At 43.2% G+C, this 26,197-nt stretch overlaps 1 protein-coding gene and 1 pseudogene across 11 annotated transcripts in view; both read left to right on the top strand.

Moving 5' to 3' along the window:
- Window positions 1–21,561, top strand: part of LOC149467065 (uncharacterized) — a 53,609-nt gene extending 32,048 nt beyond the window's left edge. For 5 of the 11 annotated variants that reach the window (XR_016312023.1, XR_016312019.1, XR_016312020.1 and 2 more), the window contains exons 3-7: window positions 1,177–1,246; window positions 1,984–2,182; window positions 2,255–2,343; window positions 2,426–2,640; window positions 20,222–21,561. Coding sequence is in view for 1 of the 11 variants with exons in the window: in XM_089672265.1 (XP_089528391.1) it covers window positions 966–990; window positions 1,177–1,246; window positions 16,009–16,118; window positions 20,222–20,340 (324 nt within the window). In the remaining 10 variants the exon portion in view is untranslated. The other 6 variants (XR_016312022.1, XR_016312025.1, XM_089672265.1 and 3 more) reach the window with 6 other exon arrangements.
- LOC149467066 (U2 spliceosomal RNA) lies at window positions 12,988–13,150 on the top strand (annotated as a pseudogene).
- Window positions 21,562–26,197: the final 4,636 nt, after the last annotated feature.

Genomic DNA, 26,197 nt, shown 5'->3' with positions numbered 1-26,197 from the left:
TTCCCAAAGCATTTATTTTAATTAAGATCTGGAGTGGATAGAGTTAATAGCCATCGACTAAGACAGCCTTTTCCAACCTTTTTACCCCTGAAGAACCCATAAAATATTTTTCAGGTCTCTGGGAACTCCTGCTAAAGCCTATTAAAACAGCGATCGGTTGAAAGAAATCCTCTTATATTGGTGTTTATTTGGAAGAATACAACCCTTACAATGTTGGTCTGAATACCATTCCTAGGGTCAACATACACATTACACAATAACCATACAATCTTTATACAATCAAACCAAAATTATGTAATATGAGGACATACCTAACATTCCAATAAATTTTTATCCAATCAGGCAGGCCCTTGCACTAAAAAGTTGTTGGTAGATCTAAAATCGATTGTACAATCATATTGGTGACCCTTTCAGGTCGGTAAAAAGATCAATGGTGCTAGCTCTGCCAAGTGACATTTGCCCTACAACTATGCAGGCACCATCAAATGGGAGGTCAATCAGACACAGCTCAAGAAACCCCTGGACACCTCTGGAGGAACCCTAGCTGAGAATGTCTGGACCAAGGCATCCAAGCATTGAACTCCCTGTTATCCAAGCATCAAAATGCATGTTATATGGGTTTTGATGCATTGACATTGACTTTTAAACTGCAGTAAAGCTAGACATGTTATATTTTTCTGGCAGTGGCGCTCAGATTGGGAGAGGGAAAGGCAGCAAAAAGAGCCAGTTGGTTGCACTGCTTTTTTCAGTGTTAACAAAGAATGTGATTATAGATGAATAGAGCAGAGTGTCAGAGAGATTAGCTCATCAGTCTGCTGCTTTTTCTTTACACTGTCCTGTAACAGGCTGAGGAAGGAAAAAAACCTGTAAGTGTTGTTGAACTGCAGTAGAAACAAAAATCAGGTCTCCTTCTCTGCTAGACCAGACTGAGCTATGTGGCAGAGCTTTGAAAATCCCAGGACCGTATGGACAGAAATACAGATTTTTATGGTAAGTCAGACATCTCCCATATATATATTTTATCTGTGAATTTAGCTGGAGTTAACACTTGAATTGTTAACTGGCTGTATTTTGTGATTTCAGCAGTTCTTTATTATTTGCAGTATTCTGCTTTGTTGTAAGGCCAGAGTTCTTCTTTAAAGGATAATAATCAGTCTTGTTCTCATCCCACATTAGCCACCAACTGTCCATTCAATGATGAAGAGTGCTCGCTGGACGTGAGTGATGTCACCAGCATAATCTCAAGGTAAATTATCGCGCAGAAGTGACAATTGTCGCCAGGGAAAGACGTGTGAATTATACTGTTATTAGCAGCCGCCACACACCTCCTAAGGAAATTTTACCATGTAATTACATTAAAGTTGACTATGTATTTGATTTGTTCTGTGGAAAGGGATACTGTAAGACAGTGATGAGTGATCGCCCATGCAGACACGTTTCTAAGACACACTTATGAATACATTTATAAACACGTTTGTCCATGGGAGATATTTTTACAGATCAGTATCTATTATCTAGAGACAGTAATGCGTATCATACTTTTTCTTGCTTGGGCACAGGCTTACCCAATAACACATGGAATGAGATGAAATGCTAAGAGCAGCGATTTACTGTAAATCAGCCAATCAGATTTCACCATTCTCGAGTCGGATAAGTGAAGATGAATTTTGGTTGCTATTAAGAACTGTACATATTGATCTGAATTGTGAATGTATTAAAGTAGAATTCCACTTTTATTTTTATTTAACATTCAAGAGACGAGCATTTCGTGCTTCAATACGTATGTAAATGTGAATGAAGGGTGGATTGTACCTTGAACACCGCTGGGTATAATTTTACTAACTAATCATGTGTGACATTTAAAATATTTATCTATGGTCCAGAGGTGTTCCCTGCAGTAATACTTTTTCATCACTAGTTGTCCTCAGTCTTCTGGGGGTCAATGACGACTAATGTGTTTCTCCCCTCTTCCTCAAAACCCAGGGTGCCATGGACCCACCCCCTGGGAAAGTATCATCATGCAGCCTGGGCTCAGAGCATAATGCACTATGTTACATCATTACACTAAGCACTGTACAGCAGTAAGGACTGCCCTTGCAACATCTGAGTGTCTGCACCCAGTAGAAGACCAACAAGGACTCATGACCTCAATGGAATGCTTAGTATACCCTTGGAAAAAAAGGTATATATAAAAAATGCTGGTGGTATGTCAGAAAGGTCGTTATCATGTGCTGAAAGAATCCTTCTCCTACAGTTCAGTTTTGGATACAATTGATGAATAATAACTTGCCTCTGTACAAAGCTACATACAACAATAGGGGTTGCCCGAGGAAATTTCAAAAGGTATGCTTCTGCTGGCTAAATAAATTCTGCACGGCTACGCCAGTGGACACCTGACCTTATTTTTTGTTTCTTTTTATTTCAGCTCAGTATATTTCTGACTGATATTCTAATACTTTAAGGGCCAGTTCACACTACATGCAGTCCAGTGTGATTTTCTTCTGCATCAAAAATGCATGGAAAGTAGGTTATATGGTTTCCAATGGCATAATTCACACCAGTGCTGTCAGTTCCAGGGCGTTACAGTTCCAGAACAAGAAGAACATGCTGCATTTTCCCTGCACTGGACTGTATTGAAAGGTAAAACGCATCAAAAACGTACCGGAATGCATTAGAAATGCTCCAGACCCCAATACAATGACAAAAGACAGGAAAAAAAAAGAGAAAAAAGTATTTGAAAAAACTTAGAGCATTAAAAAAAACAAAAAACACACCAGAACACATCAAAAACACATTATTATTATTATTATACAGTATTTATATAGCGCCAAAAGGTTTGCCCAACATTGTACATTATAGTGGGGGACAGAACATGAGACAATACAGTAACAAAACAATCCGCGAGGGGTTCGAGGGCCCTGCTCTTTCGAGCTTACAATCTAGGAGGGAGGGGATAGTGGTACAGGAGGGGATGGAGTGGTAGGAGGAGTGGAGGAGATCGGCTGTTAAGTGAGGGTGGGGTAGGCTTCCCTGAAGAGGTGGGTTTTCAGGGTGCGCTAAAGGTGAGGAGGGTAGGTGACAGTCTGATGGATTGGGGTAGGGAGTTCCAGAGGATAGGGGAAGTCCTGGAGAAGTCCTGCAGTCGGGCATGGGAGGAGGAGCCCAGGGAGCTAGAAAGTAGGAGGTCTTGTGAGGAGCGAAGAGTATGGGTTGGGTGGTGTTTGGGTATCAGGTCGGTGAGGTAGTTTGGGGCAGCGTTATGAATGGCTTTGTATGTCAGTGTTAGTATTTTGAATTTAATGCGTTGGGCAATCAGAAGCCAGTGGGGGAATGACAGAGGGGGGTGGCAGAAGCGGAGCAGTTGGTAGGGTGGAGGAGTCTGGCCGCTGAGTATAGGATAGTCTGAAGCAGGGATAGCCTGTGTTGGGGTAGGCCGGTGAGAAGGGAGTTGCAGTAGTCCTGAAGTGAGATAATAAGGGAGTGAACAAGTTGTTTAGCATTAAAAATGCGCATGCAGAAATGCATCCGGAACTGATCTGGAGTGCATTTTTATTGTATGAGTCGACCTCAAAATCTAGTATCTCTGCATCGTTGTCCTTGTGCTAGAGCCAGGCACATGACACTATTGTATTTATTGATACAGTGGTTTTAGCTAATCGTTTACTTTGTTTTTTCCCCTTGCTGGACTCTGCCCTGCGTGGACTGGTAGTCCTTTGTTATTTTGTATTTTTGTATTGCACCTTATACAAATCAATAAAAAAATGCAGGTGGAGCTTTAGAGATGGGTTGGGAAGATAGAAATCTCTGGTAAAACTCTTGTCCAGCTACTGAATAAAATAAGGAAAGGATGGGGGTACATGCCCAGTGGCTTATATAGAGGAAACCAATGACAATCAAACTAAATTTCTAGCCTACCTAACCAATTGTCCCAACACAAGAGTGGTTTGGCTAGCAGTACCTGCTGGATACATATACATGAGACTGTCATCCAATCCAGCCTAAAACAGCCAGATTATGTAGTGACTTCCATTTTATAGGACTATTATCAGCCAAATGTAACAATGCAACACATATTGGTAGTCACCAACAGGTGCTGTGGAAAGGAAACGGGCAAGATTCATTAAGTCAAGTAAATGTTTTAACAGGGTACATACCTTTGGTGACCAAAGATATACTGTGATACTGTGATTGTTGCTGTATTCAAACCTTTAAGGTTAGATTATAACGTCTGTATGTCCAAGCCTCATCCAACAGCTATCCAGCACCTGTAAAGGCAGAGCACTTAATAAACATGGACGGTCATGTTGGCTAAATGTTCCTATTTATGTCAGTGGAGAGGAATTGGAAACAATTCCAGTTAGCACCTGTTTTTTAGCATGTCAGATTGATGTTTCCCATGAGTGTAATTGACCAACAGGAGTCTTCCAGACTCCTTAAGTGCCTGTTCACATATATGCGGATTGGATGCGGTTTGAACCGCATCCAATCCACATGACATGTGAAATACCATTGTTTCCTATGGTGCCTGTTCACATATGTCTAGTGCTTGACAGGTTTGGATTCAGTGTGGTTTGAAAAGAGTCATGTGCGATTTCTGAGCAGTGGCTTGAGGTTCAGGTGCGGATTACAGGCTATTGACTTCTATGAGAACCATTCCTAAACTGCATATGTGTGAACAGGATAAGATCCTGAGCTAATCCTGTCCTGAACCTGATGTAAACCTGACATGAACCTGTGAACAGCTACTGTATCAATTAACTGTGAAACCTGAGCTTCAATCCGCACCGCACGTGTGAATTTGCTCTTGGACACTTTAATCCGTTTTTGGTCTGGCACTCCTTTTTGTATTTCTAAGTTGTTGGGTGCCCAGTGAGGGGAGCTTGCCTGTGTGGGAGTCACTTTGCCAGGGCTTATGAGCTTGTTTACATTTTCCTTTATCTGAATGCATGTACAAATTGTTGGTCTGGCCAATGGTGCAAATTTTGGTATGAGGCCAGTAGTCATCCCCATCTAGAGCAGTGGTTTCCAAATTGCGGCCTGTACAGCCCTTTCCTTGTCTTTATCTGGCCCATGGAGCACTTGTCTTCCCTCTAATATGAGCCACTATTGCTCCCCTTGACATGAACAATGAGGCAGCAATCCTTCCACTGACATCAACATTGGGGCATAATTTATCCTACTGATGAAACAGTATTCCTCCTAATGACAACAGCAATGGGATGCTATTCCTCCCAATGACACCAATAATGGGTTCCTATTCCTACAGTTGACACCAGTGATGAGGCACCATTCCTCCCAATGACACCAGTGATGGGGTCCTATTCCTCCCACTGATACCAATGATGGGGCACTATTCCTAACATTGATACTAGTGATGAGGCACTATTCCTCCCACTGAAAACAATTATGGGGCACTATTCCTCCCACTGAAAACAATGATGGGGCACTATTCTTCCCACTGAAAGCAATGATGGGGCACTATTCCTCCCACTGAAAACAATGATGGGGCACTATTCCTCCCACCGACACCCAATGATGGGGCACTATTCCTCCACTAATAACAATGATAGGAGACTATTCCTCCACCCACCAAAGCTAGGGTATTCTCTACTCCCACTCACCACAGTCGTCCCCCCTTCCTCCCCAAAGTCTGAAGGACAGTAAATTGGCACTTTGTTTTGAATTTTTGGAGACCCCTGATCTAGAGCAGTGGTTGTAAACTCATGAGGTATAGAGAGCCTAAGCTGTGGCCCTTGACATTGCCAAACACCATCATGTTCAGCATCAAATACATAAAGTACTACAAAAGACCATCAGTGGACATACCACAGAAAATGGTCAGAGACTGTGGACATGCTACAAGCGTGCTTGGAGACTGGGGACGTGGTGCAGGATACAGACAGAGTTTGGGAACCTGCTACAAGAGACTGCTAGACATCAGTGCCATTGCTGTCCCTTTACAAATCAATTCTCACATTACTGACTGCTGGGGTCAGCAAGTACCAAAAAGCCACATATGGCTCTTGTGCCACAGGTTTGGTATCAAGGAACTAGAGGCTGTTTTTTTTTTCTTACTCACACCAGGAATTATTTTCTACAGGTAAATTAATTTGCATTTAATTGTGTGTTTCCTGGGTGGTTGCAGCAATTCAGTCAGCCCCTGTGCTGTACCTCTTCCCTGTAGATAGTAGTTAGTAGCCATTTTGTTCTGCTGGAGCTAGGCAAATATCCATGAGAATGAAGCTTATCAGCTCCCCATGAGCCAGTATCTCATGAGTGCTATTCATGTCAGATTTCACGTTTCATGAATATTAGCTCTTTTATATCGCTTCCCATTGTAGCGAGTCCTTGTTCCTCTTCTACCGCGCTGCCAGGCGCACAAATCCTGCGCTGTTTGTGATGTATTATTTAGAAAAAGCCCTTGTTATTGTTTAGTCAATACGTATAAAAAGGCTTTGTGTCCTTTATCGAGGTTCATGTTTAACAGCGCGGTCTGTGGGAGCCGCGCACGTCTCGAGCACCGACTCCTGCAATTGTCTGGCCCGTGCATTTGATACTATTGATCTCCTGCTAAAAGATGTTCCTTTTCCTTTTGGGTTTTAAATCTTATTCAATTATTCCCCTGGAGCCGATAGGTCTGAAGCTCTCTTAGCATTAACTCGCACAGCAAGGGGAGCGTCAGGCGGCTGTGTAACCTGGCACCGAGCACAGGGGTTACCACACTCTCTTATACCTCTGGGGGCCCCGGCGGGCTGAGTGTGAAAGACGATCACATGTCGACGTATCTCATGGATTTCTCTCTAGCTTACACCATCTCATTCATCCAGAGACATTGAAATAAAACCAACTTTCAAAGGCGGAGAGTACTGTCTCTGCTTTATCAAAATGTCTGTGGTGCATGTTACCTCAGAAGTCCTGTGTTGCCCATAGCAACCTGAGCTTCCTGTGTAATCTTCCGTAGCAGAATGTGAATGGGGGAATCCGATCTGTTGTTATGGGCAACACAAACTGTGTGGGGCAGTTCTTCCTGTGGAGTTTCCAATAGCAGAATATGAAATCTACTTTTTTTTGGCAGAATGTGAAATAAAACTAACCGTCAAAGGTGGAGGGTACTGTCTCTGCTTTATCAAAATGTCTGTGGAACATGTTACCTCAGAAGCCTTGTGTTGCCCATAGCAACCTGGGCTTCCTGTGTAGTCTCCCATAGCAGAATATGAAATAAAACTGGCAGAGGGTATTGTCTCTGCTTTGTCAAAGTGTCTGTGGAACATGTTACCTCAGAAGGCCTTTGTTGCCCATAGCAACCTGACCTTCCTGTGTATTCTCCATAGCAGAATGTGAAATAAAACCCACATTCAAATGCAGAGGGTACTGTCGCTACTTTATCAAATTCTCTATGGTAAATGTCACCTCAGAGGGCCTGTGTTGCCCATAGCAACCTGAACTCCCTGTGCAGTCTCCCAAAGGTGAGTGTGAATGGGGGAATTCAATCTACTGCTATGGGCAACAGAGATTGTGTGAGGCAGTTCCTACCTCAGAAAATTTGAATAATGACAGTATGTTTTTTTTGTTTTTTTTTTTACAAATAGCCATTACTGCATTAAAATGTATCTAAAGCCAAAAAACAAAATTGTATGTATAGGTATATCCGCTTACCAGTCCTTAAAAGCAGGGGCTGTGGTACACGTTACCTCAGAAGGCCTGTGTTGCCCAAAGCAACCTGTGAACTCCCTGTGTAGTCTCTCATAGCAGAATGTGAACAGTAGAATCCAATGTGTTGCTACGGGTAATAGAGACTGCATGAGGTAGTTCCCCTCTGAAACGATCATTAATGAGGATATGTTTTTACCTCAGAAAATTAACCTCCCTAGAGGTCTGATTATGTCCATATTTCTGTGCTCAAAGCGGTACATTTTTTTTGCATGGAAATATGTATTTTTTTAATTGTAGGCCTGTAATTTTTAGGAATAACTCACTGAAATCTGTCCGAACAAGAGTCTAGTAAACATCCCGGGTATGTTACAATTTGAAACACGAAATCATAAATTATAATTTAATAAATAATCATTAAAAATAATAATATAATAATAATACATTTAATTCAATAATATAATCAAACCAAAAACACTGAAATTTGAAATATAGCGCCAAGTTCGCACATCACTGAGCAAAGTCGCAAAATCGTTTTCAGTGTCTGATGATGAATTTCCCCCACGAATCATTATCACTCAATTCTGCAAGTGGTTCTAATTTACTATCGCTGTTCTCTAGCTGGTCTAAAACCGCTTTTGACCTAAAGGGACGCTTTTTGGACGCCATGGACATTTCTCATTTTCCAGGCAGAAAGAACGGCAAAAATGCAGGCAGGGCACAGGACAAAGCACTCGGGACAAAATATATGTGAAATGGTTGGATACAGTAATGTTTTACTCTGTGATTTTAGTGTATTTAGTGAATGTCACTTTTTGTCATTTTCAAATTTCCCGCTAGTTGCGTCCCCCGTACGTCCCGACGCTCGCAGGGGACAGAACCCAGATGACAGATGCTGGCATCCACTGGAGGACATTGCCGGGGACACTGCAGGAGGGACATCGCGGGAGCGCAGGACAAGGTAAGTGATGAACAGATCCCGGAGCAGTGCCGCATGGTAAGCCCGAGTGTAGCTCGGGGTTACCGCTTTTGGTACTGAAACTTTACCCCGAGCTACACTCGGGAATACCGCCAGGGAGGCTAAAGTGTTACTAAACCCCGGACCCTGCATTCACTATATCTGGTCTCCCACAGAACACACTGGAAATGCAATTATTTTGGTAAATATAAACTGCTAAATACCTTTTCTCATCAGCGGTTAGAGCAGTCTTGTGACTTCTATCAGTGTCCAGCACAGCACTGGATAAAGCTCGTAGGAGGAGTTTTCTTCCTGCATTAGGAGGATCCAGAACCCCTGTCTTGACAGTGCTGATTGGCCCTGTGCTAATCAAATGCACTCTCCCAAGAAAAAAAAAACCCTCCATAGCAATCCCTCCCTACACACCAAACCGAGCATGTGCAGAGTGTCTCCACATGATATGTCTTATCAGGAGATCAGAGGGGGGCACCGGAAGAAGGGGAGGATTGGAGAAGACAGGAGCAAGCAGCGATTTTACACAGTGCAGAAGATTAACCCCTTAGGTTTCACAGCGAGTATAACAAGCATGCTTTGCTGCATATACAGACTGATTTCACTGTTGTGGGTTTAGTAACACTTTAACTTTTTTGGTAACAGGAATATTGATGCACCAATTTTTTAGATAAATAGCTTTTACTGCATCTAAAGCCAAAAAAGCAAAAATTGTAGGTAAAGGTATATCAGCTTACCAGTTCTTAGAAGAGGAGACTGAGGTACAAGCTACCTGAGAAGGCCGTGTTGACCATAGCAACGTGAGCTTCCTGTGTAGTCTCCCATAGCAGAATGTGAAATTCAGCTGGCAGTGGGTGCTTGACCAACATGTCTGTGGTACATGTTACTTCAGAAGGCCTGTGTTGCCCATAGCAACCTGAACTTCCTGTGCAGTCTTCCATAGGGCAGCACAGTGGCTAAATGGTTAGCACTTCCGCTTGGCAGTACTCGGCGTCGTTGGTTCGAATCCCAGCCACGGCACCTCCTGCCTGGAGTTTGCATGTTCTCCCTGTGCCTGCGTGGGTTTCCTCCGGGTATTCCGGTTTCCTCCCACCCTCCAAAAGACATGCTGGAAGATTAATTGGCTCCTGTCTAAATTGGCCCTAGTATATGAATGTAAGTTAGGGACCTTAGATTGTACGCCCCTTGAGGGTTAGGGCTGATGTGAATGTACAATATATATGTAAAGCACTGCGTAAATTGATGGCGCTATATAAGTACCTGAAATAAATAAACAAATAAAATAGGAGGGATACCAGTATGTTTCTATGGGCAACACAGACTGTGTGTTCTTTTCCCAGAAACTTTGATTAATGGCAGTATGTTTTTACCTCAGAAAATTAGCTATTTGTTGACAGTACAATTGACGCATGAATATTTGTGACAAACAGCTTGTACTGCGTCTAAAGCCAAAAAACAAAAGATGTATGTACAGGTACCTGTATATCAGCTTACCAGTCCTTATATGAGGTGACTGTATTACCATTCTTTTTTTCATTCAGCCAGAGATGGTGAAAGAAAACCAACTTTCAAAGGCAGGTACTATCTCTGCTCTAAGAAATGCCTGTGGTACATATTACCTCAGGAGGTCTGTGTTGCCCATAGCAACCCAAACATCTGGTGCAGTCTCCCTTAGCAAAATGTAAATCAGGGAAATCCAATCTGTTGCTATGAGCAACCCAGACTGCGTGAGGCACATTTTCCCTTGGAAACTTTGATTAATGACCGTATTGTTTGCCTCTGAAAATTAGCTTTTTGGTGACAGGAATATCAGTGCACATTTTTTTGTAATAAATAGCCTTTTCTGCATATTTAAAGCCAAAAAGCAAAAAAAAAGAGTTGGCTGAGGTACATGTTACTTCAGAAGGCCTTTGTTGCCCATAGCAACTTGAACTTCCTGTGTAGTCTTCCATAGAAGAATGTGAACAGGGGAATCTGATCTGTTACTATGGGCAACACAGACTATGTATGAGGTAGCTCTTCCCTCAGAAATTTGATTAAGGACAGAATGTTTTTGCCTGCGAAAATTAGCTTTTTGGCTACAGGAGTATCAACACACATAATTTTGTGATAAATAGTTTTTACCGCATCTAAATCCAAAAAACAAACATTATATGTACAGATATATCAGCTTACCAGTACCTAGATGAGGCAGCTGTATTATCTTTAATTTTTTTCAAGCCTTTTTCCTTATTATCACGAGCAGGGCTTTCTTAGAGCCATAAGCAGATGCTTTTCTCTATCAAACCTTAATTTAGATCTTATAGTGCATTTCAAGATGATTCGACTAACTGCCATTGCTCAGGCCCTGAAGAAGGGGGAGGCTTTTCCACTGAAACGCGTTGGTTATATCTGATGCCATTAATCAATAAACTTTTTTAAGTGAATTGAAAAAAATGGTGCTGCGCAATACAATTCCCTTGTATTCTATCCAGGTGTATAGTCAGGTGACAGCTGCTTCCTTATCTTAGATTATCATATATGTAAATTTTGGGTAGCGCAGGTGGTTCATATACATACTTTTTTAAGTGATATGATCTAGGCATTCCAAAATATACATCTTAGGGCTCATGCACTCTAGGCTTAAAAAAATGCTGTCTTTTACAGGCGTTTAGATGTTTTTTTTCTGCCTGTAAACGCACCCTCCATGTTAGTTGTGTCCATGTACACATACACACTATATTGCCAAAAGTATTGGGCCGCCTGCCTTTACACGCACATGAACTTTAATGGCATCCCAGTCTTAGTCTGTAGGGTTCAAAATTGAGTTGGCTCACCTTTTGCAGCTATAACAGCTTCAACTCTTCCATGAAGGATGTCCATAAGGTTTAGGAGGGTGTCTGTGGGAAGGTTTGGCCATTCTTCCAGAAGCACATTTGTGAGGTCAGGCACTGATGTCGGACGAGGAGGCCTGGCTCACAGTCTCAGCTCTAATTCATCCCAAACGTGTTCTATCGGGTTGAGGTCAGGACTCTGTGCAGGCCAGTCAAGTTCCTCCACTCCAAACTCGCTCCTCCATGTCTTTATGGACCTTGCTTTGTGCACTGGTATGCAGTCATGTTGGAACAGGAAGGGGCCATCCCCAAACTCTTCCCACAAAGTTGAGTGCATGAAATTGTCCAAAATGTCTTGGTATGCTGACGCCTTAAGATTTCTCATCACTGGAACTAGGGGGCCAGGCCCAACCCCTGAAAAACAACCCCACACCATAATCCCCCCTCCACCAAACTTTACACTTGGCAAAATGCAGTCAGGCAAGTACCGATGTCCTGGCAACCGGCAAACCAGACACATCCATTGGATTGCCAGACAGAGAAGCGTGATTCGTCACTCCAGAGAACATGTCTTCACTGCTCTAGGGTCCAGTGGTGGCGTGCTTTACACCACAACATCCGACACTTTGCATTGCACTAGGTGATGTAAGGCTTGGATGCAACCATAAAGCTCTTTACGCACTGTTGTTGTGCTAATCCGAAGGCCACATAACTTGGAGGTCCATTGACTCTGCAGACAGTTGGCGACATCTGCGCACTGTGCGCTTCAGCATATGCTGACCCCGCTCTGTCATTTTACATGGCCTACCACTTTGTGTTGCTGTTGTTTCCAGTTGCTTCCACTTTGTTATAATACCACTAACAGCTGACTGTGGAATATTTAGTAGCCAGGAAAAGTCACAGATGGACTTATTGCACAGGTGGCAACTTATCACGGTACCACGCTGGGAGTCACAGAGCTCCTATGAGTGACCCATTGTTTCATAAGTGTTTGTAGAAGCAGTCTGCATGCCTAGGGGCTTGATTTTATACAGCTGTGGCCATGGAGGTGATTGGAACACCTGAATCCAATGATTTGGACGGGTGTCCTAATACTTTTGGCACTATATTGTAATTTTACAGGCGTACAGTATTAGAAGAGGAACATTTACAGGCAGAAAAAAAAACCAGCGCATTCAGGAGCAGATCTTTTGGATAGAAAAAATGCTAGACATGCCTGAACACATGTAAATGTGTCTAAACATGTCTAAACGCATCTAATGTTCCTAAACACTAGGTGCCTTTAGCAGTTGAGTGTTCATCCATTCCAATCGCCAGAATAAATTAATATTCTGGACAATGAAATGAATGAATACCCAAACTCTTGACGTGCCTAAACGGGTATACAAAATGCAGTTTTAGGCATGTTTTTAAGCAGTTTTTCTCCTGCTAGGAGCTGAGCAAACTCTAAGTGTGCATGAGGCCTAAGGCCTGGCTCACATATATGCGAGTGGTTGTGGATGCGATTCCCACACCACCAACCACCTGCAGTCAAAGCACTGTTTGAAAATTCACTTCGCTTCTCGGCCTTTTGGCTAAGATCAAGTGTAGTATCTGTTCTTATCAGTGTCCAGTAGGGGTGCTCCACAGTCATTCTAGCTTTGCGGGGATGACTGGTTGTATAGTACCCCTGCTGGTATGATGGGGGTCCTGAAGGCTAGTATCGGTTGGAACAGAAACCGAGGCGCCCACAGGCTGTTGGGGCCCGGGAGTAATTCCCCCGGGAAGACCGGAGGGGCCCAGTTCCTCCTGATTTGAACGGATCTACCTTGTCTGGCCAGGGGCCGGGAAGGCAGAAAGTCCGCAAACCAGTGCCCCCTGAGTGGTCGCCTCAGGGGTGCTCTTAGTAACACTTGGGTGTGGGACCCAAACGTCTGAAAAGGCACATGGTCACTGTGTTCAAACACTTTTTCTGCACAGCGCCCTCGGGACCAGGCCTTCTGGCTAAGTTCGGGGCAATTCTTGCTACAGGCCTCAGGGCCTGGTTTGTGCACAATTGGCACAACCACTTTTTATTTATTTAATTTATTATTTCTCCCACATTTGTCACTTTCACTCTTATGTGTGTGTTTTATTTCCTCACAGGATGGAGGGTGTGGGTCCTCGGGCCTACCCTGAAGTCTAGGGGGAGGATGTGCAGCCTTTTGGTTCCTTCCTCCCCTGTCCCTAGGGGGTTTTCTCTTCGGGAGAACCCCCTGGCCAAGTACTGAGTGGCTGGCTTCGGCTGGCCACAAGGAACGGTGGTCCGCTAGGCCTTTTGGCTAGGTGGACCAAATGGGAACCTTGTCCCTGTCAGGAGCTTTGTGCCCCAGGGGATCAGGGTAGAGGTCCATCCCCTTCGGGGAAGACCAAAGCACACCCCTAAGTGCACTTTTTTGTATGGTGTTTTGTACTTGCACATTTTTTGTGAACACGTACGGGTTTTTTCGTTTTTCGCACGTTCGCGGACTTAAAAAAAAAAAAACAACTGTTTGAAAATTCACGGGGCTGCCATTCATTTAGAAATGCAGCGCATTTGCGGGTGCAGAAACCACAGGAAAATCACATGGTGCAAAAGCAGCATGTGATTTCCTGGCCACTGTATTTTTAGAAAGGAGCAGGAACCTCTTTCCTGTAAGAAACGCAGGCACGACAACCTATTCAAATGAATGGGCTCCCGTGTCTGCGCAGACGCGGGCTACAAACCTGCATAGGTGTGAACCAGGCCTAAGAGATGATCGTCTGCTGAATGATTTGTTTATTGTGATAAGAAAGATAGCAATCTTTGGCCTCGTTCACACCTGCACTATGACTTTTAGATGTTCTAAATGCAGGAGAAATGATCTGGGAAGCAGAAACTACATTTTTGCTTCCGAGTTCAATTTTTCGTGCATTTAGATGTTCATGTTTCAGATATATTTTCATGCACATTTTCATTTTTAGGCATTTTCATGTGCTTGGCAACGTTTAGCCCCATGAACACTGGGATGATCGGGGCTCTGGTGTTTAGCGGCAGGTGGAGGACACAGGTGCACCATCCAGCCCCATTGCTGCCGACAGCCTATAAAATTCTATGAGAGTCTGACAGCTGCTGCGACTGGACAGTGCAGCTAGTGGTACCTCTATTACGGCAGTATGCACCCAAGGACGAAAGCACTGACTCCTTGTGTTCTGGGCGTTTGTCTCTGGGCGCACACTGCACTAAATGTAAGTACAGCTATGTGCACCTTCCAGTCGCAGCAGCTGTCAGCCTTTTATAGAATTTTATAGGCTGCCGGCAGCAACGAGGCTGGATGGTGCACCTGGCAAGTTTGACAGGCTGCTGGCAGTAGGGCTGGGCAGTGCCCATATGTCCTCCCAGCACACTTATAAACAGCAGGAGAGTCAGAACACAGTTGCTTAAAGTGTTTTATTCACCATCGTGGGGAAGTGGCCAGTGTAGTGGCACGAAATACTTTGACAGTGTTTTATACTATTCTGTGAGCAATAAATATTGAAACAATGAAGAATCCATTTCTCAGCTTTTCCTTCACATTCGTCGCCTCTTCTGACACTACATTCTAATTTTTTGGGGGGCTCAAAGACCTCTCCCTGTATCCTCCATCCATGGGTAAATGCCAGAGCCCCATGCACCAAGGCTAAACACCCCGTGTGCATGAGGTCTAAGGGTGTCTAATCAGATCTTGGTTGAACGGAATTCTATTTTCTCTAATTGCAGGGAAACACAAAGGGGTTGATTTACTAAAGGAGAATAGACTGTGCACTTTACAAAGTGCAGTTGCATCCTTAAAGTGCAGTTGCTCCAGAGCTTAGTAAATGAGCAGAAGCTCTGCTGACTTCCATCATCCAATCATGTCCAAGAAAAATGCTAGGTTTTTTTTTTTCATTTTCACTTTTTCACTTGCACGTGATTGGGTATTCTTTGCAAAGTGAATCCTTAACCTCCCTAGCGGTCTGATTATGTGAGTATTTCTGTGCTCAAAGTGGTACATTTTTTTGCATTGAAATATGTAGTTTTTTTATTGTAGGCCTGTAATTTTTAGGAATAATTCACTGAAATCTGTCCGAACAAGAGTCTAGTAAACATCCCGGGTATGTTAAAATTTGAAACACGAAATCATAAATTATAATTGAATAAATAATCATAAAAAAATAATAATAAATTTAATTCAATAGTATAATCAAACCAAAAACGCTGAAATTTGAAATAGAGCGCCAAGTTCGCACATCACTGAGCAAAGTCGCAAAATCGTTTTCAGTGTTTGATGACGAATTTCCCAACGAATCATTAGCACTCAATTCTACAAGTGGTTCTGATTTACTATCGCTGTTCTCTAGCCGGTCTGAAACCGCTTTTGACCTAAAGGGACGCTTTTTGGACGCCATGAACGTTTCTCAGTTTCCAGGCAGAAAGAACAGTAAAAATGCAGGCAGGGCACAGGACAAAGCACTCGGGACAAAATGTATGTGAAAAGGTTTGATACAGTAATGTTATACTATGTGATTTTAGTGTATTTAGTGAATGTCACTTTTTCACATTTTTAAATTTCCCACCAGTTCGGTCCCTGTACGTCCTGATGTTGCAGGGAACGGAACAGATGCCGGGATCGGCCGGAGGACATTGCCGGGGATGCTGCAGGGGGGACATTGCGGGAGCGCAGGACAAGGTAAGTGCAGAAGGAATCCCGGAGCAACGCTGCAGGGTATTCCCGAGTGTAGCTCGGGGTTGCCGCTGTGGTGCTGAAACTTTACCCCGAGCTACACTTGGGAATACCTCCAGGGATGTTAACTCATTTATTAAGCTCTGGAGCAACTGTTTTTGCAGAGTGCAACTGCACTTTGCAAAGTGCATAGTCTATTTGCATTTAGTAAATCAACCCCAAAGTGTGAATGGCGCCATTGAAAAAAATCATTACATGCATTTAAATGCATTTAGAAATGTCCTCTAAACTCATATAAGGGCAGTTTGACATTCCCAGTGTGAGTGAGGCCGATCTGAACAAGCTAAGGATAGAAGCTAATTGGGTACTGTGCACAGATGCCCCAGTTTTAGTAAATTACGCCCTTTATAGTTTTACCAAGGATCTGCTTCCTTGAAGAAAAACGCCCTTCATTGTATATTCATCAAAACCAATTCCCACTTCCATCATTCCAGCAGTATTATACACACATTAAAATTTATTTTTAACCTGGTGATTCTGCCAGTAACATCCTAGCAACAGGGCAGGACGGGTGAATGCTGGCTATGGGAATTTTTCAGGCAGGCTTCTGGAGGGGTGAAAATGGTTTAAAGCAACAGCAGATACATTATTTAATATTGTTCATAGAAGCACAGTTAATTTTTATCCACTGGCTGCCCTTAACTGCAAAAGTACAACGTAGTTGCCAACTCCTGGCTCTCCCTAAAGGTCCCCAGTGCCTATTTAATGTTTTATGTTTTTAGAATTTTCTCCAGTTATATAACACACAGGATCCCCACCTATATGTTAGTACCACTCTCTGTGTCATTACAATGTGACTGCAGGGCACCGTGATGATGCCCCCTCAGTGGGCGGATCCATGACACCCTGTACTCAAAACATGAATGAGGACATCTTGTGGCAAAGAAGAGGTACTGTGGGGGAGACATCTCCTAAGTCAGCCTTTCTCAACCAGGGTGCCCAGGCACCCTGGGGTACCTTCAGGCTTCTTCAGGGGTGCCTTGGCAAAATGCCCAAAAATTGTATACAAGTCAGCAGGTGGATCAATTCTGCCTTTTAGTACACAAAGCCACAGGTTTTCATTGTGAAAACTGCCTGCATGCTAACAACCAATGACATCATCAGTTGATAAGGAGGACGGACATGGGGTGAATGCACATCATCCTTGTTTGCCCCTCCCCTGCCCCTCTCCATCGCCACTGGAGTCACATTAGCTGAGTGATTGAGAGAAACAGAGCAACACATTGAAATACTAGTCAATACCAGTGTGCAAAGGTGTATTTGCTTTGGAAGAATAAATCACCTCTAACGTTGGGTGTAGTGGATGTGTGTAGAATAGCTTTTTACATTTTAGATTGGGGTTCCTTAAGATTGTGCAGAATTTTAAATGGTGCCTTGAGTGAAAAAAGGTTGAGAAACACTGTCCTAAGTGAACGTGAGTACTGCAAACAGAACGGATTTAGTTTTTCACAAGTGTTCGAAGACCCTTTTCTATATGAAACAAATTCCTCAATAAACATAAGCACCCTTAAAATTCTGTTGCCCCTCTGCACCACAATTGTTTTTGTTAGCTACAGATTCTATTAAGACAGATAGACTATTGGGAATGGGTACATGAATTTATCGCAGGAGTTGGCAGTCACTGAGGCTCAGTGTTTTAGAGCATCCAAGAAGTTTAATTGTGGAGTGGTTGGAGCCTGATGGGGAACTCTGACAGGCTAGTTGTCCATCAGGTTGGACTTGTCACTTGTGTGGATGCAGGAATCTGTAAGTGTGTACCCAGCTTTAGTTGGCATACAGAGATGATCGAGAGTTATCAGGGGGGTGTTGTGTGTTAACTGTCTTATTGTGGAGAGGTAAGCTCGAAAGAGCAGGGCCCTCGAACCCCTCGTGTACTGTATTGTTACTGTCTTGTCTCATGTTCTGTCCCCCTTGCTACTGTACAGCGCTGAGCATACCCTTTGGCGCTATATAAATACTGTATAATAATAATTGTGCTTTTTATTTGCTTCATTGGTTGCTAGGACGTAGGCTGCAAGCATCTTAGCAACCAATGATGCAAGTCTGAACTTGGACAGTAGGCCTGATGGAAATGCTGGGAGACAAGTTCCCCATCAGGTGCCCCTTCCTTCAACCGTCAGAACACACTGATCAGCGCTGCAGCAGCTATTCCAGGAGTCAAATGGCTTTGGTCTAATGGGAGGGCTACACACAGATCAAAATTCGGCCGGTTCTTGCTGAACAATTGGCCTCTGTTGAACAGAGAAAGATAGACACAGTCGAAACTTGACTGTTCCCTGATGAACTGGACAGATTTCAATCAGTGTGTCTTAATTACCTCTAGTTTTTTTATCTGCATGTTGTCAAAGATTTAAAAAAAGAAAAGCCTGTTCACTTCCTTTTCACCAAAATTGACAAACAGTGATAAAAAATTGTTAGGTAAAGTTTTATGGAAGAAGGGACTCATTTTTGCTCATTTGACTCATTTGCCATAAAACCTCTTTTGATCTTGTCTTCTCTGATCCCCCCTTCTTCTCCTGTACCCAATCCATCTGCTGATAGAACAGAGCCTTGGAGGCAAGCTGCACATGCTCATTTTGGTGTCTATTACTAGAGAGGTTTTTTTTTCTTGGGAGAGTGCTTGTGATCAGCACAGGGCCAAGCAGTACTGTTCACACAGAGGGTCAGGGGTACTGCAGCCTCATAGGACAGTCAGGGGAGAATGAAAACTTTGCCTACAAGTTTTAACCAGTACTCTGCTTGATACTTATAGAAGTCACAAGACTGCTCTAACTGCTGATGAGAAAAAGTATTTAGCAGTTTATGTCTACTAAAATAATTGCATTATCATGTTCAGTGTACTGTGGGAGACCAGATAAAGTGTTACTAAACTCAGGACCCTGCATTCACTATAAGTCACATTGGCAATTCAGACCCTTGCAGCATCTCACTGGTGACACCTTGCCAGCAGCAGAATTAAAATACTACAGCTACAATTTACCCAATGGATGTCCCTCCTTTGCTAACAAGCGAGATTGTTTCAATCAGCGAGAGAGAACGGTTGCTCCTTTGCTGTCCAGAATGTTGCAAAATCTCAATTACTAGCAAGTGAGTGGCCTTATAGGAGAAAGTTAGTCAACTCATAGTGATTCTTTTAATAGTGATTGTTTCTATGGCCCTTAGGAGCTGTGTTGCATTGTGGGAGGTCAAACAGTTGACATGGCAGCAATTTTCAGGCTTCAGGTGACCTATGACCCCTGACTCTTACACCCCAGTCACATCGGGGGCAACTTGGCATGACTTGCAAATCGTATGCCAAGTCGCACCCTATTGTCCGCTATTAGAGTGGTCATATCGGTGCGGTTCCGACTTGGTCAGAGCTGCACCGATTTCTAAAGTACTGCATGCATTACTTCTGTTGCGATTTGCATAGACATCTGTGTCAGATGTCTTGCAAATTGCAACTGAAATCGGCTGGTCACCCAATTTTTTAATCGTGCTTCTTCACTGTAAATCGCACAATTTTAAAATCGGCTTTGATGTGACCAGGGGCTTAAGCTGAAGAGTCATGCTCAAACATGCAACAATTTGCTAAGAACTTGACTTGAGGCCAGTCCTTCTGAGCTTGTACGATCGACAGCCCTCTGAACTCTATAGGAAGAATATAAATCATTTATAAGTAACCCCACAATTATAATTGAAAACTGAATATTCAGATTCTTACAAAACCCATGATTCATTTTGCTTAAAAAAGCCTGACTGTGTAGTGATTGAATACAAAGATGTTGATTATATACAACGTTGTAGCACACAAATATACTCCATAAAAGTTATAAAGTACAACAAATTTTTGTTAAGCTTAATAAACCATTTATCCTTAGCAACTTAATTAGAAAACTTTTGTGGTGCTTGAACATCGATGTTGGACCAGGCTTGGCCCCCAGGCTGACAAACACTTTGAATTGTATGAGATTTTGCAAGGCTTTGGGTTAAAAATGTCTTGGCAGATATTAAATCTCCTTCAACAGGTCTGTTTTGCTGTGTTTATATTGTGTTGTGTTTACCTCCAGGTAATTTCCATCCAGCAACTGACTCAGAGCACAGAAGTTATAATTATGTGTACAAAGTCACTTTTGTTACATGTCTGCGGAGCTTAACGTTTTGTGGAAGAAGATCCTGGTCTAACTAATGTCCCTTTGTGCTCTTTCCTAATCCTCTTGTTTATTGTATACCGCTGAGAAGAAAACACTTAAAAGCTTTGAGACACCATCCTTATTTTCTTATTGTATTTATGTGATAATTAATAAAGAGGTTGTTTGACCTGTCTGCTATACCTATGATCTAAAAAGGCATGTGCAGCCACTGGCAACTGACCAAGGGAGGTGACATTAATGTAGGCTTTGCTGCAGTTATTATCACCTGGCACTCAGAGAGAAAAAACTCATATGTAGGGTTTACATATTGGCAAGAGCCCTGCTGCTTAATGGGCATAAGACCATACCAGAGAACGATGGCAGGTCAGACCCTTTTTAAGGTATAGATGCACGGTCTCTGTTCTTGTTGCTCGTCCCTGATGCTTCTATGACATTTATATGGTGATGGGTCCTCTAGTACTGGGGGGGAGTCTGGCACACTCAGGAAAAAAAGGGCTGTCAATAGCTTGACTTGTATGATACCCGGTCAGTCCCTGCTCCTGCATCTACATTGGTGCAGTGGGTCCTGGGTGCAGGACAATGCCTGGCCTTATGTGGCGAGAGTATGCAGGCAGTTCCTGGAGGATGAAGGAATTGATACCATTGAATGGCCCCCATGCTCACCTGACCTAAATCCAATGGAGCACCTCTGGGATATCATGTTGCGGTCCATCCGACGCTGCCAGGTTGCACCTCAGATTGTCCAGAAGCTCAGTGATGCCCTGGTCCAGATCTGGGAGGAAATACGCCAGGACACCATCCGTTGTCTCATTAACAGCATGCCCCGATGTTGTCAGGCATGCATACAAGCATGTGGGGGCCATACAAGCTACTGAGTACCATTTTGAGTTGCTGCAATTAAATTTCAGCAAAATAGACTAGCCTGCTGCATCATTTTTTCACTTTGAGTTTCGGGGTGTCTTTGAATTCAGTCCTCTGTAGGTTGAAAATTTCATTTCCATCAAATGATGGGGCATCCATACATTCCTAACACATTTCCCCATCCATATCAGTATAGATATCCAGCATGATATTTTCCCCCATTGAGATCTGATGTGTTTTCAAAATGTTCCTTTTAATGTTTTTGAGCAGTGTATTTCCTAGATTGAACTCAACCAACATATTCAGTAAGTGATGTAAAAATACACATTGGTCCATTATGTGCTATATGTATATTTTTAGTTTTGTTCAATAAAATATTGTATTTTTGACTCTAATGGTGTTGTTGATTGATATCTAGAGAATCCCACCCTTCTTTTATTTTTTATTTTTATTACAAGTCAGGAAGTAGGGCCCCTCTCATGCTGGAAAGAAGCTGCCTGAATTTAAAGAATACTTGAGCATAAATGCCTGATGCCCTTGCATCCATACATCCCTGTGCTTCTGATTGGAAGGGGACAGCTCTGTTTTGAGAGCTTTGATGAGCAGAGTAGTTTTGAAGCCACTTTCATAGAGGTGGTCAGCTCTCCTCAGCTCTATGCCATTCTGTCTTGGAAATCTATAGCTACTTGCTGCACAAGTGCAGTTTGGCATACAAAACCAATTAAAATATAATTTGATATCAAATAATGGGTTGTGTTGCACCAGCGAAAGTATATCGGTTCCTGGGGGATATTGACCTTGGAGCTTGTTGATAATGTTAAAAGAGCACATGGGCCAGGGTTCTAAATGGGTAAGTTTCCTGTCACGTACCTTGGTTGAAGGCCGAGTTGACGAGAAGGCTTCCCTTCTGGCTCTGGTCCGAGCACCCCTGAATGTGGTGACAGAGGTACAAGGCTCAAAGAAGCACAGATGCTGATAGCTTGATAGCAGGTGATTGCCACCGTCAGGGGTGTAGTCAAGGTGAGCCATGGTCATACACAGTGAGACAGCAGTGTGGCCAGGAGGCAGGCCAGGGTCAGTACCAGGTTAGCAAGCAGAGCGAGGTCCAGTAGCAAGCTGTGGTCAGCACCAGGAGATCAGGTAGAGAATAGTCAGAGGTAAGCCAAGGTCAGCACCAGGAGATCAGGCAGAGAGTAGTCTAAGGCTAGCCGAGGTCAGAATCCAGAATCCACAGAGCAAAGTCAAGAGCAAGCCAGGTCAGCAACGGAAGATCAGTCAGTACAAGCAGGAACACGGGAACATGGGTCACAGGAAGCTGAAGAACATCCAGCAATTAGTACACAGCAAAATCTCCTTTAAATAGGCAGCTTAGCGCCAATGCTGGAAGACGTGCATGCAGATGTGCGAGGGTGCATAGAAATGCGCCTACGTGTCAATGCACGCTGGATATTAGCCTGGGCTTGTCTGCGTGCTGGAACACGTGAACAAGCTTTAGCTTAGATTGTAAGCTCCCAGGATCAGGCCCTCCTAACCCTCTTGTATTGAACTATATTGTTGCTGTGTTGTCTCCCGTTATATTGGAAAGCGCTGAGCAAACTGTTAGCGCTATATAAATCCTGTATAATAATAAAAATAATAATAACTGCACGGGAATTAGCATTAGCTGCACGGGAATTACAATTAGCTGCACTAGTTTCCTGACATTTCCATTTTTCACATGAAATTAGAAAACCTCTTTCAAGAATTACTGTACAGGGACCACTATTTGTATCTAAGCTGGTCACATACCACTACCCCAGCTCAATTACTGAAAACAACCCTCCATGTGAAAGAACTTTGTTTATGAGGTTCCCCTGGTTCAAACCAGAAAGACCTTAGCTGAGCTGGTCTGAACCAAGAATATAAGTGCAGCTCCATACTGAAACAGGAGCTACCCATCCTTGAGATATGACCTGTTGTCTGTAAGTGTGATTTGCTGGAAGAGCCTTCTGCATTTGCTTATTTATTTATCACAGGTACTTATATAGTACTGTCAATTTATTCAGCACTTTACATATTTATTGTACATTCATATCCATCCCTGCCCTCAAGGAGCTTACAATCTAAGGTCCCTAGCTCACATTCATATACTAGGGCCAATTTAGACAGGAGCCAATTAACCTACCAGTATGTCTTTGGAGTGTGGGAGGAAACCCATCCAGTCATAGGGAGAACATGCAAACTACGTGCAGGTAGTGTCCTGGTTGGGATTTGAACCAATAACCGTATTGCTACTATGCAGAGGTACTAACCACTTAGCCACTGTGCTGCCCTTAATGCTGCCACTTAGTGCTGGTTCATTGACACTTTGATGGTATGATTTGTATTAACCTTAATGGATAGGGCTTTTAATGCGTCTAGCAAACAGCTTTGTTAGGAATATCAGCAAGGACATCTGAATTTTGCTGCTCTGTGGTAGATGGCCCTTGCGTTTTCCCCTCAGGGAGCAACAGATACAGTGACAGGAAAGTAAAGTGAAGACCTCAATCATCAGGCAAGAGTACGGTGTAAGAATAAACAGGTTTGAGGAAGGACACAATGGAGGTTATTTACTAAATTTGGAGAGTACAGTTGGTGCAGCTGTGCATAGAAACCAATTAGCTCCCAGATTTTATTACCAAAGCCAAAGCTTAATGACCTGAAGCTGAAGTTAAAAGCTGATTGGCTACCATGCAAAACTGCACCATATTTTGAGCGCACCAGTTTTAGGAAATATCCCCCATTCTGGAGGCACTATACCACAAACAAGCAGTAGCCAAATACAACAGGAACCTGTGGGCAGGTGTCATAACCAGAACAAACCTCAGAGTACAGACAGTAGGATTCGGACACCTTTATAAAGCCACTTTCCCTGCATACTGAACAAAATCTGCTGCTGAATGATGTCACAGCACATGCTGGATCCTTTAGCAAGGGTGTAAAGAGAAGAAGAATGGCATAATGGAGATAGCTGATAGGAGGGACTGCTGCCTGCTGATGGTAACACAGATGATGACCTCATGGTGTGCAAGAGGCCTAGCTTATTATATCTATCCCTCATCCTGATGACAACCAAGGTGAATATTTTTTTGGAAAACAAAATATGAATGTGATATATTAAAATCGGTACAATTAATAAAACTAGAAAAAAAAACAAAATGAGAGGGACAAAATTAGTCAACTATCATTTAAATATAAGGCAGGCCATAGATGATGCAATTTTCTTTCCCGTAACCACGGGTTGCAGGAAAGAAGATTGCTCAATTTCCCCATCAACACAACTAGTGTTGATGGGGGAATCCTTCCCACAAAGTTATTGTGTTCTTCTGGTGAAGGCGGGGAGGGACCGTCCCTGCTGGGAGAACACAATGATTATTGCTAGCAGCCATACCTGCTGACAATAATTGCATGCCAAAAATCCAACATGCTGATTGTAACCAAGTCGATCGGTGGATCGTCTTTGGTATAATCAGCCTGCCCATTGATGGATCCCTGTTGAGCCAGCAGAGATTCGATCCATCTATGGCCAGCTTAAAGCTGTCACAAACTTTTACAAATCAAAATAAGCATAAGATAATAATTACAGTTACTTTAGAGGTTACTTTCACAAAGACCAGTAAATCCAGAGATGTAGGCATCTGAAATTATATGCAAATCTCAAAAGTCAAAGTCCAGTTCAGTCCGAAGGCCCGGGGTCAGTAGGGGGCCTCATGAGATGTCCCTGGTACCTTTTTCATAGACTTTTTTGAGTTTGGACAAGGACACAGAGGCCCCATGATCCCCTATTGCCCGGGGGCCCCATGAGTTGTCAGTCCGCCCCTGCTCTAAAGCCTTCCTGCTGGTTGTTAAATAGCCAATAGGGTGTTTCAGGACACAGGGTCAAGTTCAAACCTACAGGAACAGTTGAGCATTTGATGTCCACCTATATCTCCAGATTGATTCATCATTTTGGTATGCAATTCTCAACACTTATACATTTTGCAATCACTTTTGAATTGCCCCTGTTTTGACAAGTGTATTTTAAGGATATATCAGTTACATGTTTTTTTTTTTTGTTTTTACATAAATGCATGCCACATATATAAGGTATATATATATTTGTATACAGGTGTGTGTCTAACTTTGTGAACTGTGTGACAGAGCTGTTGGAGCTTGCCACAGACAAGGGGTCGCATACCATGACCTCCGTTCTGTTGATTTAATTAAATAGCTGAAGGATGGATTTGGTTAGCTCCAGGCACCAGCAAAGAATCAAAGGTTTGTTTGCACGTGTTGTTCTGCAAGAGGAAGAACAGGGACATTTTTATAATGTCTCAAACAAAATTAATTTTCATACACAAAACATAAGTCTTTCCAGCCGGGCCCAAGGGGCCGATCCCAGGCCGCCTCTCACAATATATCACTGTGATCTTCCGCTGGATTATTAGGTTTCAACTCGCAGGGAAGAGAACACCTGTTGATCAATTCTTATTTAGAAGTTTTTCTGTGTACATATATGAACAATTGTATGTGTGATTTCTATCAAGGATTGCCCCTGACCCACCCAAGCTCCACCTTCTGTTTAACCCTTAATTTGAGGATCAAGCCCATAGCTTTTAGAATGCAAAAAATCATGACTGTTTTTAAAACAGATTTTTTGGTTGAAAAACAGCACAGTCAGTGCCATCTTAACAGCATCATAGCCCTCTAGAAAAAGTAATGCACTGGGGCCCCTACCAGTCTGCATTAGGTGTCCCCCATCAGAGTGCCCCCTTACATCAGGTGTCCCCATCAGAGTGCCCCCTTTATATAAGGTGTCCCCATCAGAATGCCCCAATCCATCGGGTGTCCCCATTACAGTTTCCCCATACTTTAGGTGTCCCCAGCACAGTGCCCTCATCCATCAGGTGTCCCCATCACAGTGACCTCTTACATCAGAGTTGTGCCCCCCCCCAGTACTAACAAATCACAAATGCTGCTCCCACCTGCAATGAAAACAGCTTCTCCTTACTCTCCTGCACTGAGACTGAGGTG

Source organism: Staurois parvus, unplaced genomic scaffold (genome assembly GCF_062004578.1).
Source record: "Staurois parvus isolate SC_StPar_1 unplaced genomic scaffold, SC_StPar_1.0 ptg000124l, whole genome shotgun sequence".
Taxonomy (NCBI): domain Eukaryota; kingdom Metazoa; phylum Chordata; class Amphibia; order Anura; family Ranidae; genus Staurois; species Staurois parvus.
The sequence above is the reverse complement of the archived record's forward strand: the minus strand, read 5'-3'. Positions and strand labels throughout refer to the sequence as shown.